The sequence below is a fragment of the Amia ocellicauda genome, chromosome 14, assembly GCF_036373705.1.
Source record: "Amia ocellicauda isolate fAmiCal2 chromosome 14, fAmiCal2.hap1, whole genome shotgun sequence".
Classification (NCBI taxonomy): Eukaryota; Metazoa; Chordata; class Actinopteri; order Amiiformes; family Amiidae; genus Amia; species Amia ocellicauda.
Window position 1 is genome coordinate 20,179,677 of NC_089863.1, and position 16,221 is coordinate 20,195,897.

Below are 16,221 nucleotides of genomic sequence, written 5' to 3' on the forward strand. Positions count from 1 at the left end.
TACGGCTCAATCTCCTTCTCCCAGTTTAACTCTTCTGTTGCCGGCAAAGACTTGGTTGGTTTCTGGTTCCAGTTCTGGCAACAGAGCTACAGGTTGAGCTGTGGCAGCGAGTTTCTGGTTCAGGTGAGAGAGAGAGACAGAGAAAGACTGTCCGCTGTTCCTTATAGTCTGTCAGATCAATAGGTAATTGGTTCCTGAGTTCTTGAGATTGGATTTCGGTTTCAGCCCCCAGTGTCTTATTGGAGGGGGGCTTGATTTATGACTGATGTCAATCCATTTCATCTTTTGGAAATGCCGGTTGGCCCGGGTTCGTAGCTCTATGTCGGGATTTCGGTTCTCATCCACTTCAAAGAGTTTTTATCACCTACAGGCCCCTTTCTCCAGACATTTCACAGCAGGACTCTAAACCATTCGGCCCATTCTCGGTGCCATCCTCCCCAAAACTGTCACTTTGATGCAAACCAGTTCCAAGCTGATGAGCTAAGGAAATCTGATAACTTTGGGGGGGAGAGGTTTTCTTTAGATCAGTGCTTCAGCTCAGAGCCCAAATGCTCTTATCCAAATACACCCAACATAACGCTACACTTCACTTTCGACCTGTCCATAGGCCTGCTGTGTACTAGAGACGTCGAGTATCTCTGCGCTACACACGAGACTGCAGAGATGCTGTGCAGCGCATTGAGCCTCATCTGACTCACTGTCCTCTGAGCAGCGCAGCCCAGCAGCGCCATCAGCGCCACTAACCACAAGATACTACTGCACTGGAGTCTTGAGTCTGTCCTGTGTTTTATTGAGATGTGGGGCTGTTATACTTGCCAACATTGAATGTATAACATATTTAGTGTTATTTATTTATTTATTTATTATGTATTCATTCATGTTATTTACACAATTACAATATCCAGATTTAGACGTTTAACAAATGTTAATTTAAACAGTGGATTATTCCACAGATGTTTAATGCATAATATTCTGTATATAACTTTTTTTTAAATGAGTATTATCCATTTTTGACAGAACTCATTTTCAGAAAAGCAACTTTAGCATAAATAATTACAATTCTTTACAATTGCATTTTTTATATACTGTACTGTCTTGCATAAATTGTTTATGATTGTAATTTATTGTGTACTGAATAAATTACTTAAGACAAAGGCATCTACTACATGTTTATCTGTTTACATTAACTACTAAATAGTTTCCTTTGCAAAATTAATATTTCGTTTTAGCTTTAATAAGCCAACATGTTGAGTAAAACTAACATATTACAGTGTTCATGAAATAACACATTATTTGTGCTAATATTCCTACACAAAACCAACACATCTTCGGAGTAAAACTAACCCATAAATGTGTTAATTAAATAACACATTATGTGTGCTAATATTCCTACACACAACCTGTGTTAACTTTATGACAACATGTGTTGTCCTTATTCACACTCAGTAATGTGTTAGAAAACAACACATCATGTTTGTTCTAAGAGTGTGTCTTTTCTTTTTTTTCTTGGTAAAGCATTTTAGCACCTTTGTGCCATACAACCATGTATTGAACAAATAAGTGCTGTTATTCATTTTCCCTATTTTTATATATTTGCACTGCATATAATGTTACATCAAAGGGTGCAGGGATTGAATGTAACACTTATTGTTCAGACATTAATACATGGATTTATTTTGCATGTAAATATTTGTTTGAGGTCATAACTTTGTTGTTTACCTCCATTGATGGCAACACAGAAAATAAGGCCTAATAAGCTATGTACTTATGTTGGGGCTTTTGCTTTTTTGTAATATTTCGAATTAATTGTATTAAAATGGTATTAGTAAAAAAATAGTAAAAGTTAAAAAAAAAAAAAATCTTCACTCATTCAGGCGTCCCTATGGATGGACACGCCCCTAGCATTTGCCTATTCCGCCTATGCCACGGGCTGGCCCTGGGCTCTGGTTATCTCAACTCATTATCAGTGGAGCAGTAACTTTAGCTAATGGGTTAAAAGGGGCTTCTTCATGTACAGTGTTAAAGATGCATTCCAGAGATTATTTTTTTATATTATATATACATATTTATTTTTTGGGTGGGGAGGGGGTTTATGTACCCATTCTATCCAATCAGGAATTTTCTTTATTTATTTTTGCATATTAAGGGGACCCTATTTTGTTCACTAATACCATTCTCTCTTGCACTGAACACATGCTCAGGGATGTGTCCATACTGAAGCACTTTTGGGGGAGAGGGGCTTGTTGTCTACATTGTCTATTGTGTTAATTTGAAGCGCAGAGCGGTCAATTTGACCGATTTTGTTATTAAAATTTGAATTACTCTGTGTTCCCAAATACACTGGGCATACCCGTTAGTTACTTTTCCTAAATATATATATATTAAACATGCCTACAGCGTTTTAGCTGCATAAACACAACATTAAACACATTTACCTAGAATAGCCACAAATTGGTTATTTTGACCGGTCATTTACATACATAATAAATCAAATATAACGCATAATCCCTTTACAATACAGTCAGTCTGGCGCTCAAGTTGCAATCTCTACCTGTCTACAGTCTTTCATGTGCTTGAGAAAGACACGCATTGTACAGCATTACAGCACAGCAATTTCTTACTGTACTTGATTGAGATTGTACTGTAGATTGAGCTGATACAGTGATTACCGCAAATATACATGGAGGCGGAGAGTGAAGAGAGCTCCTTTTGGACATGCCGTCAGTAGCGGCTCCTGACTATAAATTTAGGTGGGGCAGATTCTGGATCGTATCTAGGCTATATGATTAACCTACGATTGATTGACAAATGACTGAACACATGCAGAACACTTTGTGCAGAGATCTAGTGTCCTTGCCTAATTCAGCTCGACATACATGCATAGAATGTTATCTTAGAATGCACACAATAATGTAGTAAAACAAAGCCAATTCTCAGAACAATTATCAAGTAGCCTAACCATTAGCGCATGGGGAACTGGGCTATTTAACAAAACAAACACAAACGAACTATTTACAGGCTATTTTTATCTATCTTTTTTTATTTTATTTTTTAATTTTATTTGATGGTGGGGCAGTCTCATATCTGCCCATATGGCTCTCTATTAGGCCGTGCTTCATTTCCATTTTCACCACAGATTTACATTGGAAAAATGTGCGGCGCTGTTGAGCTCAGGAGGGCTCAGAGACCAGCTGCCCCGCTTAGTGCAATCATTAATATAGTCACCCTGTCAGCCGAAGCCATGCGCTAAATTTCAACATATCAATCCCACTTTACGATTTAAAATAGCCTAGAAACTCAGAAAATATTTTTGAAATGATGAATACATTTACGAGTTAACAATTTTAGGATTTATTAAGTTTATACAGAGTTCTGAATATTTTGGTGGGGCTCTGCCCCATCTGCCCATACAGACGAGCCGCGGCTGTATGCTGTGTATATGAACATGTCTGATTCAGGGGCATCAGTGATACTGGCAATGACAGATCATTCGTGGGTTTGTGCCTGCGCTGTGAAAACACTGCGAGTGAAACGCCAGGTCCAAATGGCACCGAGTGCTTTTACTGCACTGATCAATACGCGATTTCTACTGCAGTACAGAATGCAATAACGCAACACTTCGCACGCAAAATAATGATTCACGGACATTATCAGTGGAGGAGCATTTATTGCGATGCTATATATTCGTGCAGTAAAAGTGTTCACCTGGAGAGGGCTGTCAAAATGCAGTGTGAGGTATGGGCTCATGCAGGGAAAGTGCAGAAACGTGTCCTGTGTGGACTGTACCGAGCTGTCAGGTATGCAGGCTAAATATATAGTAAATAGTTTATTGAAATACAAAGCTACAGTGAATACAAGCAGTGTATGTTGAAAACAAAGTTTACACTGTGTTGAAAATGTTTACTTTAGTGTATAATTATGTTTTGATGAATGCAATAGTTATTTTTGAAATAGAAAATATTGCTTTTGAGCATCATTCCAATATTTACGTTTACACTTGTTTCATTCCCTTATTGTATGCTGTTTTTGAGCGTTTTGCTTATTGTAGGCTATATAGTTATTTATGTTTAGAGTGCAGTTTGTGCGTTTTTTCTAAACGCACAAACTGCAGTCTAAACATAAATAACTATATAAATGTTTTACGATCATATATCAATTTAAATAATCAAATTGTGCTTTTTAAATGTTGGATTTGATGTTCATGAATAAAACTTCTGAGTTTTATACGATGGTTTGACTATCATATCACAGATGTTAAAGAGCTATCGGTTACAATGACCGGCTTTGGCGCCTGGTAATTCGCAATGTGGGCACTTCTAGTGTTAACAGCAATAAGGTATTTCTGTTGTCTATTGTGATAATATCAATTTAAAAATAAAAAAAATATTTTCACTAGCAAATGGTAGCAAATATGGTTGTGCATTTTTGCTGGATTGTTAGGAATAACCCAGCTTTTCCTTTTAATTTGCTTAAATCTTGGCTTACAAACTGAGTTTTTAAAACCCATTTTACAAAAAATGTTCCTGGGGGAGTATGCCCCCGGACCCCCCAGCAGATGTTGGCCCCTCTGTAATAATCATGGCCCCCTTATGGCGCCCCCCATTTTCAAAATCCTACAATCGCCCCTGCCTCTATTTCACCCTGGCTGAGTCAGAAAGGGCATGTCACAGCCTTCCTGCCTAAGATAAGCTTTATCTCAGTGAACAGTTTTGCATGTACTTATCAGTGTTTGTGCAGTTATGGAAAAATAGAGCGAGTCTTGTGTGAAAATGACATGTTTTATGAGCTAAAAGCCCAGGGGAAGTGCTACAATAATGTGAAACAAATAATTCAAGTCAGTTATGACTGTCTCTACCCTGAATTATTTTAAATTTGTATTCATACATCATAAACTATACGTTTCATTGGCAGGGAGTAGATTTCCGTTCTCAAGCTTCAGCACATCCCTCATTTTTCTGTTGATAATGATCCTTCCAGGATACACACTGCAGCATCAATTACTCTGGATTGTCAGAAAGATCCTCTTGTTTGTTTCCACGTTTCTCTTGTTTCCCATCCCCGGATAAGAAGAGATCAGGATCAGATGTTACTTGGACAACATTAAATGATGGGTCAGTAATAGATTATGGCCCTGATATTCAAACTTTATTATTATTATTATTATTATTATTATTATTATTATTATTATTATTATTATTATTATTATTATTATTATTGGCAGACGCCCCCTTGAATTAAATAATAATAATAATAATAATAATAATAATAATAATAATAATAATGTTTGAATATCTCTCCTTTTTTTGGCAAAGTCGCATATTTTTTGCGCTGTACTCATTTTGCGCTGCACTAACTCTGCCTCCTCTCCACTCTCCTTCCTCCAGAGCCGCTCCTTCTCATCCCTGAACCCTAAGTGGTGGAACAACCTGCCCACCGAAGTCAAAACAGCAGAGTCCCTGACCTCATTCTGGCACTTACTCAAGACGCATCTCTTCCCACAGCACTTGTAATATTAGTCCTCTATCCCTGCTAGACAGCACTTCACAGTTTTATTATGCCTCTCATGCTTCTCATTCTCAGTTTTGCCTTCAGTAAGTGAAATGCATGTTCAGTTGGATTCAGGTCAGGTGACTGACTTGGCCATTGCAGAACATTCCACTTCTTCACCTTAAAATAGTCGGTAACACTTTATTTTAAGTGTCCATTATAAACAATCTATTAACACGTTATTATGTTATTAATTGTTATATGATTATTATTACAAATTATACATATATCATTATGCATTTTTACTTAAACTTTTTTGCTATAATACATTATCATATATTTAATAACATACTTAATAAAAGGTATTACAACATGACATTTTCACATTTTACTCTAACTCTATTCTATGATATAGTATATCATTGTGTTCTATTTGTATGTTTCTCATTACATTTCCAGGTATTCTGAAGCATTGCTGGATTATCCTCTTTTGTAGCCATCTAATTAATTTGAAGGTCATGTTGGTGGTTACTTTATTTTCAGTATTTTTTAGAGGCTTTTTTCCACCAAGACATGTCAATTGCCTGAAAAACTGAAAAAATGTCTTCCCTCTAAACCTGTATAATATTTAGCATATTTAGCAAACAATTTCACACAACAAACACCCCAAGAGATTACCAAGAAAAGCAAAGGACTGTAGGTGGTGTGGTTACAAGCTGAGAAATGTAAGTTGAACATTTAATTTTAATTGACTATGTTCAAGAGAATTGTGAATTTAATATGCATATACTTATAATACATGTAACGTGAATGTATAAGTTTGTGGGGAAATGCCTGCTATTTAATATTCCCCTCATTGATTTGCTTCTTGTGTTAGTTTTGTTGTGTGTAATTAATAGTTAAAATACATTTTGAAGAGGAAAGTGATTTTGTTATGAGTTCCCAGAATAAGCAACTGTAAAAAAATTGAGAACAGTTTAGGTGTTTTATGATGTTCCAGTGTTAATAGTTAAACGCAGCATTTTACATATAAACATAGAGGGTGTTTTAATAAAAAACACATTGTGGTCTGAATTGTTAACACACGTTTTTGAACAGATACTTTAACTTAAAAATACAATGTTTTCAAATGAATTCCTATAAACATAATAAACAAAATTAAAAAAGGATCCGACATGCATTATTACATTAAACGTTGCTTTAATTATGTATCCTGCTAAAGAAATGTGAAAACAATTTAAAATCAAGAGGCTACACCGCTCGATTATAAACTTCATAAGTGACATACGTTATTTAAGTATTGTAGCGATTTCGGCCAGGAAATAAGGTAGGCACACACTTGTTTTATATATACGATTTATATTTTTCGTTTAATTTACCTTCTATTGATATCACGCAAAGGCATGGAAGCGATCTAATTCAGAACGCTGGAGAAAACAGTTTTATTGTCCTTCTCGGAAGTTGCTGCTGTGTAGCTGCTTTTGAAGTAAGGAATACACGATTGCAATAGCCTAACTCATTTCAATTCAATCCTAATTCTAGACTGTGAACGATTATTTTATTTGAAAAAACAAAACAAAAACATGTACATGTCTAGCTGTTATTTTTTTTAAATACCTGTACGCTTGTAGCGATTGGTTTAGTCTACAGGAGTTAGTATTATCGTTATGAATTGGCGCCGTGGTACCGTTGAAAAGGCCAGTCTCTGCAATGGCATATGTGTTTAACATAATTTAACGTAAACAATTTAGCCTAATTACCCACTATATTACCAACGTGTGTGGCAGTTTCAATTAAAACCAACTACAACTATGTTTTGTTTTAATGTAAAACTACCTACAAATGGCTGTCGCCCGCCTTCAAACCCAGTCAGCGCATGCGCAGTCACAGCGGCGAGACATTGAGTTGCCATATGAATTGATAACATAAATGTGATTGTATAAACACAATGGAGCAAATTAACGACTTAAAGTGCACCATCTGCCGCTTTACAACTAAGCACTACAGATCTTTTACACAGGACCAAGAACTTCTGTTAGAAGGTGACCTAATTGCTGTGCCATGCGATACACTAGCAGCTCAGTGGCTAGGTGGATTCAAAGAGGGTGTAGGTTTTGCTTTAAAAGTGTGTAGAACCTGTGATCTCAGTAGACTAAAACAGACTTCAAGAGTTCATCTTTTCCACAACGCAGTGTTTCACAACACTTGGATAGGTGCTCTTACTTAGAAACTGTGACTCCTGCTGCAAAACAGTACTGGAGTAAGCTGTGGGGAATCAATCATACAAGTAGCCTTTGTAGTATAAAAGATTTCCCATTGTCTATGTGTCTTCTACAGGATCCTATGCATCTTTTCACAGAAGGAGTTATCCTGTACGAAATGCAATTGCTGTTGTATTATGGCATTTCAGAAAAAGAATTTCAAGTTGGATTGGCTGAACAGACAAATTTAATCTTTTCCTTACTTTTCCTATGCTAAGTTCAATGGCGAATGATTAATGTCTGGTTCGCTCTTATGTTCAAATAACAAATAAGGTGAAATAGAATCACCAGCTCTATCAAACATTAAGGTAAAAATACACAATTTTGTTTGTTAATTAACAGCTTTTTTTAAAAAAAGATTACTTAAAATAGCAAATTGCATCAAAATATGGTTAAAAGAACATCATGTGATCATATAAATCTACATACAATGCCTTCAATACTGTGGGGAAAGAAAGTTTGATAATGATGTATTGCATGTAAAAAAACACATTTGTTCTGCATCCAGGACATAAGGACTAATAAAATGTTAAAATTGAATAAGAAAAAAAAAGTCCCATGTTTTTATTTAAACAATCTGAAGAAACTGCACAATTAGATGACTGAAAGGGGATGTGAGTGTTAAAATAACCTGTTTTCAATAGTTTGGTAAAAATATGAATGATATTTTGCAATGTGAATTGTATTTATTTTATCACAGACAAATCCAGAATTGAATGTCAATAGCATGTTCTGCAGCTGAACACCTACATCAAATTAAACACCTAAAAGTGTTCAAAAACTGTTGCAAGGCTATAAGTACATACATGTATGTACATTTTAAACACATAATCCTGTTTTTATTTAAAACACTAGTGTTATTTAACTGAACATCAACAGTGTTTAATTATGAACACCAAAAAGTGTTGCAGAAATGTGTTCTAAAAAGTGTTCTGGATTTTTTACAGTGAAACATTGTATATATTTAACTTTAAACACATTAGATGTTTGCATAATTTCTATAGAGATACACTGAAATAAATAAGCTTTTGAATATCAAACTGCATGGGTAGACTTGTAACTTGTTTGTGTGTGTGTATATATATGTATGTGTGTGTGTGTATAGGTGTGTTTGTATATTTAAATACATGGATGTTTAGTTTAAATGTTTAAAGCAAATGTTTTTTTTTTCCCTTTTGTGATCAAAGGGGTATATAATGTATAATTAGATGGCAATGCACTGCTTTGTTAGTCATTTGCACAGCACTGTATCTGTACACTGTGTGTGTGGATGTGTGGGTGTGAAACATGATAACAATTTAGCAATATGATACAATATAGCAATATGGGCTGATTGCTGTTTCGGTGATGCTTTAATTGCCATTTTCGTATAGGAGAAAATCCAGAAGACATCCTACAGAGATAACGGGGCAATTTGGCTAACCCAGTTGTTTTTTATCCACCACCAAATCAGATCTGGCATCTTTGAGGACACATAATAGAGAATTCTTTAAATTCTCTAAATGTATTATCACTGGTTAATCAGTACAAAACTGGTACTATTGACAGACTTTTAAAAGATATTTACAGAATCAATAGTTCCTGAAAGAAGTTAATAAAATTATCAACCATATATATATACCACCTTAACCTAATTTAGACATGACATTTAATATTTCAAGGTTGGTACTTCTTATTCCTATAAAAATAATAAAACACTTTATTTTTATGTGTCCTTTTTTGTTTAAATTTTGAAATATGGCCTGTTTTCAAAAATACACATTTAAAGTGCTGTTATACATTAATGTGTACCACTTTAGTTTAGGGGTTGCAAAATGTTTAATAAATGCTTAACAACAGCGGCACTTTATTAACAACTTGATTATGAGACACTTTGAGATATACACTCACCTAAAGGATTATTAGGAACACCTGTTCAATTTCTCATTAATGCAATTATCTAATCAACCAATCACACTGGAAAAATGTTGCCTGGTCTGATGAGTCTCGATTTCTGTTGAGACATTCAGATGGTAGAGTCAGAATTTGGCGTAAACAGAATGAGAACATGGATCCATCATGCCTTGTTACCACTGTGCAGGCTGGTGCTGGTGGTGTAATGGTGTGGGGGATGTTTTCTTGGCACACTTTAGGCCCCTTAGTGCCAATTGGGCATCGTTTAAATGCCACGGCCTACCTGAGCATTGTTTCTGACCATGTCCATCCCTTTATGACCACCATGTACCCATCCTCTGATGGCTACTTCCAGCAGGATAATGCACCATGTCACAAAGGTCCAATCATTTCAAATTGCTTTCTTGAACATGACAATGAGTTCACTGTACTAAACTGGCCCCCACAGTCACCAGATCTCAACCCAATAGAGCATCTTTGGGATGTGGTGGAACGGGAGCTTCGTGCCCTGGATGTGCATCCCACAAATCTCCATCAACTGCAAGATGCTATCCTATCAATATGGGCCAACATTTCTAAAGAATGCTTTCAGCACCTTGTTGAATCAATGCCACGTAGAATTAAGGCAGTTCTGAAGGCGAAAGGGGGTCAAACACAGTATTAGTATGGTGTTCCTAATAATCCTTTAGGTGAGTGTATATCAATAATGCTCTTATACATTGAAATTATGCACCACTTTAGGGGTTGCAAAATGATTTATAAATGGTTAAGAACAGCTTATTATTTGTTATATTCATTTATAGTATATTTTGATTTAGGAGGGTCTGTGCTTACAATGCTGTTAACACCTTGTATATTTGGCATAGGTCTATATAATGATGTTAGAGTTTACATTTGTGTTTACTATTATAAATGAAAGCAATTAATTGACAGGTGGCAGCAGGCATTCCCTTTGATTTCCCTTTGGTTTCAGAGTTGAGTTTTCAAGTAGGGTATGTTTTTTAATGACATGATATACTATATCATAGAATAGACTTAGAGCCAAAACATATCACAATTCAGAGATACATCAGAAAAACTGATTTATAAATGGCACTTATAAGCTTTCCTTACATATAATGCAGTCTTCTTATAGTATATGTAGTTAAATAGCATTATAAGATGTTTAAAAGCAGCAAATAAGTGGCATGGCAGATTATGATAATAGATTGATGTCAGCATGAAAATTACATGCTATAATACCTTTTATTAAGTATGTTATTAAATATTATAATGTTTTATAGCAAAAAAGTTTAATTATAATAATCATATAACAATGAATAACATAATTAATTACATGTTAATAGATTGTTTATAATGTACACTTTCTTGTGTTGCTTTCGCAGTATGCTTCGGATCCTTGTCAATCTGCACTGTGAGGTGCCGTCCAATGAGTTTTGATGCATTTGGCTGAATCTGAGTAGATATTATAGCCCTAAACACTTCAGAATTCATCCTGCTGCTTTTGTCAGTAGTCACATCATCAGTAATTACAAGGAAACTAGTTCCCTTGGCAGCCATACATGTCCATGACAAGTTTGTGTCAATGTATAGTACCACTTAAATTCATGCTACACATAGTGTACTTATAGTAAAACGTTACATTAAATTAATGTATCATAGAAAATCCACACATAAAGTTATGGCAAGATAGAAGCTGACAAAGAAAGACAAAGTTCTCACTTTAATTAGCAAGATCTGCATGTCATGTTTTAAAGTGTGGTGAGAAAGGAAGTTGTGTGCAGCTGATAAACAGCTGTTGACTCATGAACTCATAGTACAGTAGCCACAAATAACTAAATATATATTCTTCAGTCAGAAAACAAAAACAAAATAACAGTGTATTAATAGTAATATGTCCTTTATTTATTGATTGATTATGCAATTTTTTTTTTTTAATTTAGGGATTTTTTTTTTTTAATTTAGGGATTTTTTTTTTTCATTTTTAGGTATTGTCAAATTATCTAAATGAGTCATGTCAGAATGCATTAGAGTTATCTTTTGAAACATATACAAGTCATTAAGAGATGCATTTAATTTCATTTTGAGGCATTTAATATTTCTAAATAATAAGCTGGCTTGCCATATATTATAGCAGGGGTATCAGAGTCCAGTCCTAGAGTGCTGCAGTGTCTGCTGGGTTTTGTTCCAGCCCGGCTCTTGGCTTCTTAATTGGCCTAACTTCTCTCCAGACTCTGGAATGTTCTGTGGGTTCACTGTGTTGTGTAATTAACAAATTGTAAAAGATTGGCTATACAAATTAAATATGAAAGTTTTAGATAAGCCTACTAGAGTCACTAATGATATTAATTCAGAACTTGGGAGAACAAAAACCAGCAGACACTGTGACCCCCAGGACTGGCCTATGACACCCCTGTATTAGAGCTATTATAACTTTTAAAAAGGATGCCATCAAAATAGCACAAACTGCAGAATAATTCATTGATGAATGTGTGCCGAACCAGCATTTGTTTGTTAATGTCAACTGCTCTGAATGCAATTTGAATGGAAGGGGGCTAACAGAAAAGCAAAATCATGAAAATATAATTTGTATGAGGTTTCAAAAAGGGGTTCCTGTAGTGATCCAGCAAAATTATTCCAGGTGGTGATAACTCTTAGAGTTGCAACAATCACTGGTCACAGACAAGATACAATAGTATTGTGTGTGTGTGTGTGTGTGTGTGTATATATATATATATACAACAACAACAAACAAACAAAATCCAATTATTTAGAAAAATTCTCTGCATGACACAGGGCTTTAAACTTTAAGGGAAACTCCGGCATCCTGAACCCCACCCCACCACTTCCCCTCTTAGAGTTTGACATTATTTCCTGGAACCAGTGGAGTGTGAGTTGGCAGCCCAGCCAGTGTGTTCTTGAGCAACAAAAACTTTATCTTTATATCACAGATCAACTTAGTCTGACAGCAACAACCCATAACCGATATGAAGACGGACTTTTCTGTTATAAATCGTGACAATCTGGAAATTACATCGTTCAACTTCCAACCTCTATCGAATAGGCAACCACCTGATCCAGGGATATCCCTGAAAACAAAAGGTACAGTTCAGAAGCCAATCTAAAAACAATGTCAACATTTCTGAGTGTAATATTCTCTCTTTGTTTCAATGTCTGTTATGTTAGAATTGAATCTCCGAACAAATATAATTACGACGAATATATATTGTAATTGAATCAATTGATGCTGTAGAAGAAACATCGAGACACCTTAAACATGAAGTAAAAAAAAAAAAAGAAAAACATTGCAATCAATAACGTCGTCAACAGACCATTTATCACCAGAGAAAAGCAGAGAAAACGAAAGGCTGAAATTTACAGATATTAAATGAACTCCTGTAAAAGCATAAGGGAAATAAAGTAATGAATGGCAACATTTAATTTAGTTTTGATAGAGGCATTTGTTTGTTACGGAAGTGTATTTGCTGCCACCGGAAAACAAATTATATATATATATATATATATATATATATATATATATATATATATATATATTGTTATTTTGGGGATGTTTTTCTGCCAGAGGATTATTTATTTATTTATTTATTTATTATGTTTGTCACGAAAAACAATGTAGTCCAAGACCATTTTTCGTTCTTATGGGTAACCTCGCCATACGACAGAACTGCATAGAAAGGATAGAAACTTCATAAACTCACTAACATATGACTTGTGTGAGACATTGTAACACTCCTTCAGGATGCAGTGTGTGAAGAAGGTGTCTGGTAGCTTGAGTTTCCACCAAGCCCTGTTCAAGGCATTTAAGGTGCTTCATTTTATACCCATGAAGCTTCCCGTGTTTAGCTATTTCTGACATCACAAGCAATGCCACTTCAAGTAAAGCGGACATGGTTTTCTATTAAAACCCTTCTGAACGTTCTCCTACTGAGCACAGCTCCGTCTACGTGACTCAAACACTGTAATATATCCTTATGTTTTAGACCAGGTTAAAGTAAAAGTGGACAATGTCTGACACACTTGCAATCCCTGGTGACACGGGGATCATATGATGTACGAGCACATTACAAGTGACTTAGCCACTCATCAAAAAGTCAGTACGCTGTGAATTCATGGGTTTAATACCCCACTGTGGTGGAGTGGCTCCTCTGCGTTTTAGTGGCTGTGGGTCTTGTGGTTGGAGGTTCGAATCCCGAGCAGGGATCCCCGCCTACACTTGCTATTAGCACTTTGTCTGGTGCATGTTTCTAATTAGTATATTTTGTGGCAGCATGTGGGTTTTGTTTCATGACAACACAACACAAATACGTATAGCAGGCTTTTAACTAAAGAGACGCATGCCTAGAACGATTCGCAGGAACGATATAGATTCAGTTCCTATCCAGTTCTGTCGTATCGCGAGGTTACCCATAAGAACTACAAATGTGGCTTGGACTACATTTTTTTTTTTTAGTGGCAACATCATATTTATTGTATTTATTTTTTCCCGGGTGGCAGCAATATGAGTACGTGTTAATATTCCACTGAAAAAAATATAATCCCAAATTATGTGCATTTCTGGGCAAACGTAACAAACACCGGAGCAATTTCCACAGCTGGTCAACTGAAAAGGGAATATATACTGCTTTATTGTTGATTTCATCGTGACATTTAAATACCTGCCATACAGCCTATAAAACAGCGGGATATCATTGAATGGGTCGAATGGCGTCCTCTCATTTGTAAACTTTCTTAAGGTCTTATGACTATGTTTGTTCAATATTTTTAAATTCAAAATCCATTCAATTTGACGTCCACAACCTGTTTATAGTCAAGGGCTGGGCTTAAATCAAAACTTTGACCCACCCGCTAATAGAAAACTACAGAACTGTTCTCAATTAGCGGTTAGCATTTTAAGTATAATTCTGTTTTATTCTAATCATAAATGTAACCGCTATTGTATTGAGATTTGTAGTTTGCTACTAGTGGGTGTGTCAAAGTTTTGCTCTAACTTTTGGATTTAACAACAATTATATAGAGGTGTGTGTGTATGTATGTATGTGTGTGGGTGGATGGTGTGTGTATATACATCCATACATGTAACAATTCCCCATTTTTCCTATAGGCACCGGAAAAAACTATTTCTTCTTTTCATTATGGAAAACGCAGAAAACAATCCAAATTTCATCAGTTGAGAAGACAAACCAAGGTAAAGCAGTGAAGCAGTGAGTGAGTAACATTTTTTCTCAGAAAATGGAAAGCCAGTTTGTATGCCAATTTACCCTTTAAAATAGAGAACTCACTACAACACCCAACCGTGTGCTGAATGCAAATTATAAATAGAGTAATAGACGGACCAAGTAATAAGGCCACAATACATTGAAGGCTGTTCAAAAGAGTATGTTCAGATCAAGCGTTTTCCCCCTGTTGTACAGTGCATTCCTATACAAGCTGTGTTTAAAATTGTGTGTATTTTGTATGTACCTACACAAAACGGAGTTAAGTCCCATCAACCAGGACTCGAGAACCAACCAGCGCAAATAATAGATTTCTACGCAATGCTGCGCATGCGTATTTTTAAACACAACAACTCATATGACCAAACCTCATTTCCTAGCGGCCACTGTGTGTATTGACCGCGAAACTCCGGGAATGCATTGCATTATTGGAATCAAACTGCGCTTACGTTTTAAAGTAGAATAATTATTTCCTAGCGGTATGGTGGATGCTGATTATTAAATAATATATGATACTATCAAATGAATACACATTTATGTTAGGTTATTTATTTATCGGGTTTGTTTTTTATACTCTACTTTAAAATTAAAAGTTATACGTGATGTGTGTATGCAAAAATGCAAATATGAACGTACGCATACAGTTTCACGTTTAATATTAATAGATTACAGAATCTACCCATAATTTCCACATGCCTGTCGGTAGACGTAATCAATTGTACATCTAAAAATAACGCACACAACCCTGCCCTCCCTTTTATTTAATAAAGTACAGTAATACATGCAATGACATAGAACATCTTATTGTATGTAATACATGTAACTAATGGTGTGAATATATTTAATTTAAATAATCCAAATTAAATTAAATGTATCACTATAATCAATGTTAATTGAATTGATTGTTTTACATTGGGCCTCATTTCTATAAACTGATGCTGTAGGCTATAATTTATGTAAATAATGCAAAAAAAACAGTTATGTACAAATAAATATATGATTGATTTTTGTAATGTCTGTATATGATAGAAATTCCACACTGCATGGAATAGTACAGCATTTCACAGTATTTTGACAGAGTATTCTCTTTAATAATCTTAATATGAATTACATACTAATTAAATGCATCATCTTTGAGCCGCTGTAAAATGTATTTAATTCTGACATGCTATTAAGGACCAAATTGTCAAAAGTATGAAAAGAAAATTGCCACTAGGAAACAAACTGTCTTCATTCTATTTTGTCATGTAAGCATTTGTTTAATATATACTAGCAGTTTCCTTGCACTATTCCAAAACATTCCCGGTTAGAACATAAGAAAGTTCACAATCGTGTTCGTTTGGTGT

General features: G+C 35.2%; 1 protein-coding gene across 10 annotated transcripts in view; it reads left to right on the top strand.

Annotated features, from left to right (window-relative positions):
* Nucleotides 1-12,510: 12,510 nt before the first annotated feature.
* Nucleotides 12,511-16,221, top strand: part of LOC136767742 (uncharacterized) — an 83,418-nt gene continuing 79,707 nt past the window's right edge. For 4 of the 10 annotated variants that reach the window (XM_066721698.1, XM_066721700.1, XM_066721701.1 and 1 more), the window contains exons 1-2: nucleotides 12,514-12,743; nucleotides 14,764-14,847. In XM_066721698.1, coding sequence (XP_066577795.1) covers nucleotides 12,629-12,743; nucleotides 14,764-14,847 — 199 coding nt within the window. In that variant the 5' untranslated portion in view covers nucleotides 12,514-12,628. Of the gene's footprint in view, nucleotides 12,744-14,763; nucleotides 14,868-16,221 lie in introns of those variants that run through there. The other 6 variants (XM_066721702.1, XM_066721699.1, XM_066721703.1 and 3 more) reach the window with 4 other exon arrangements.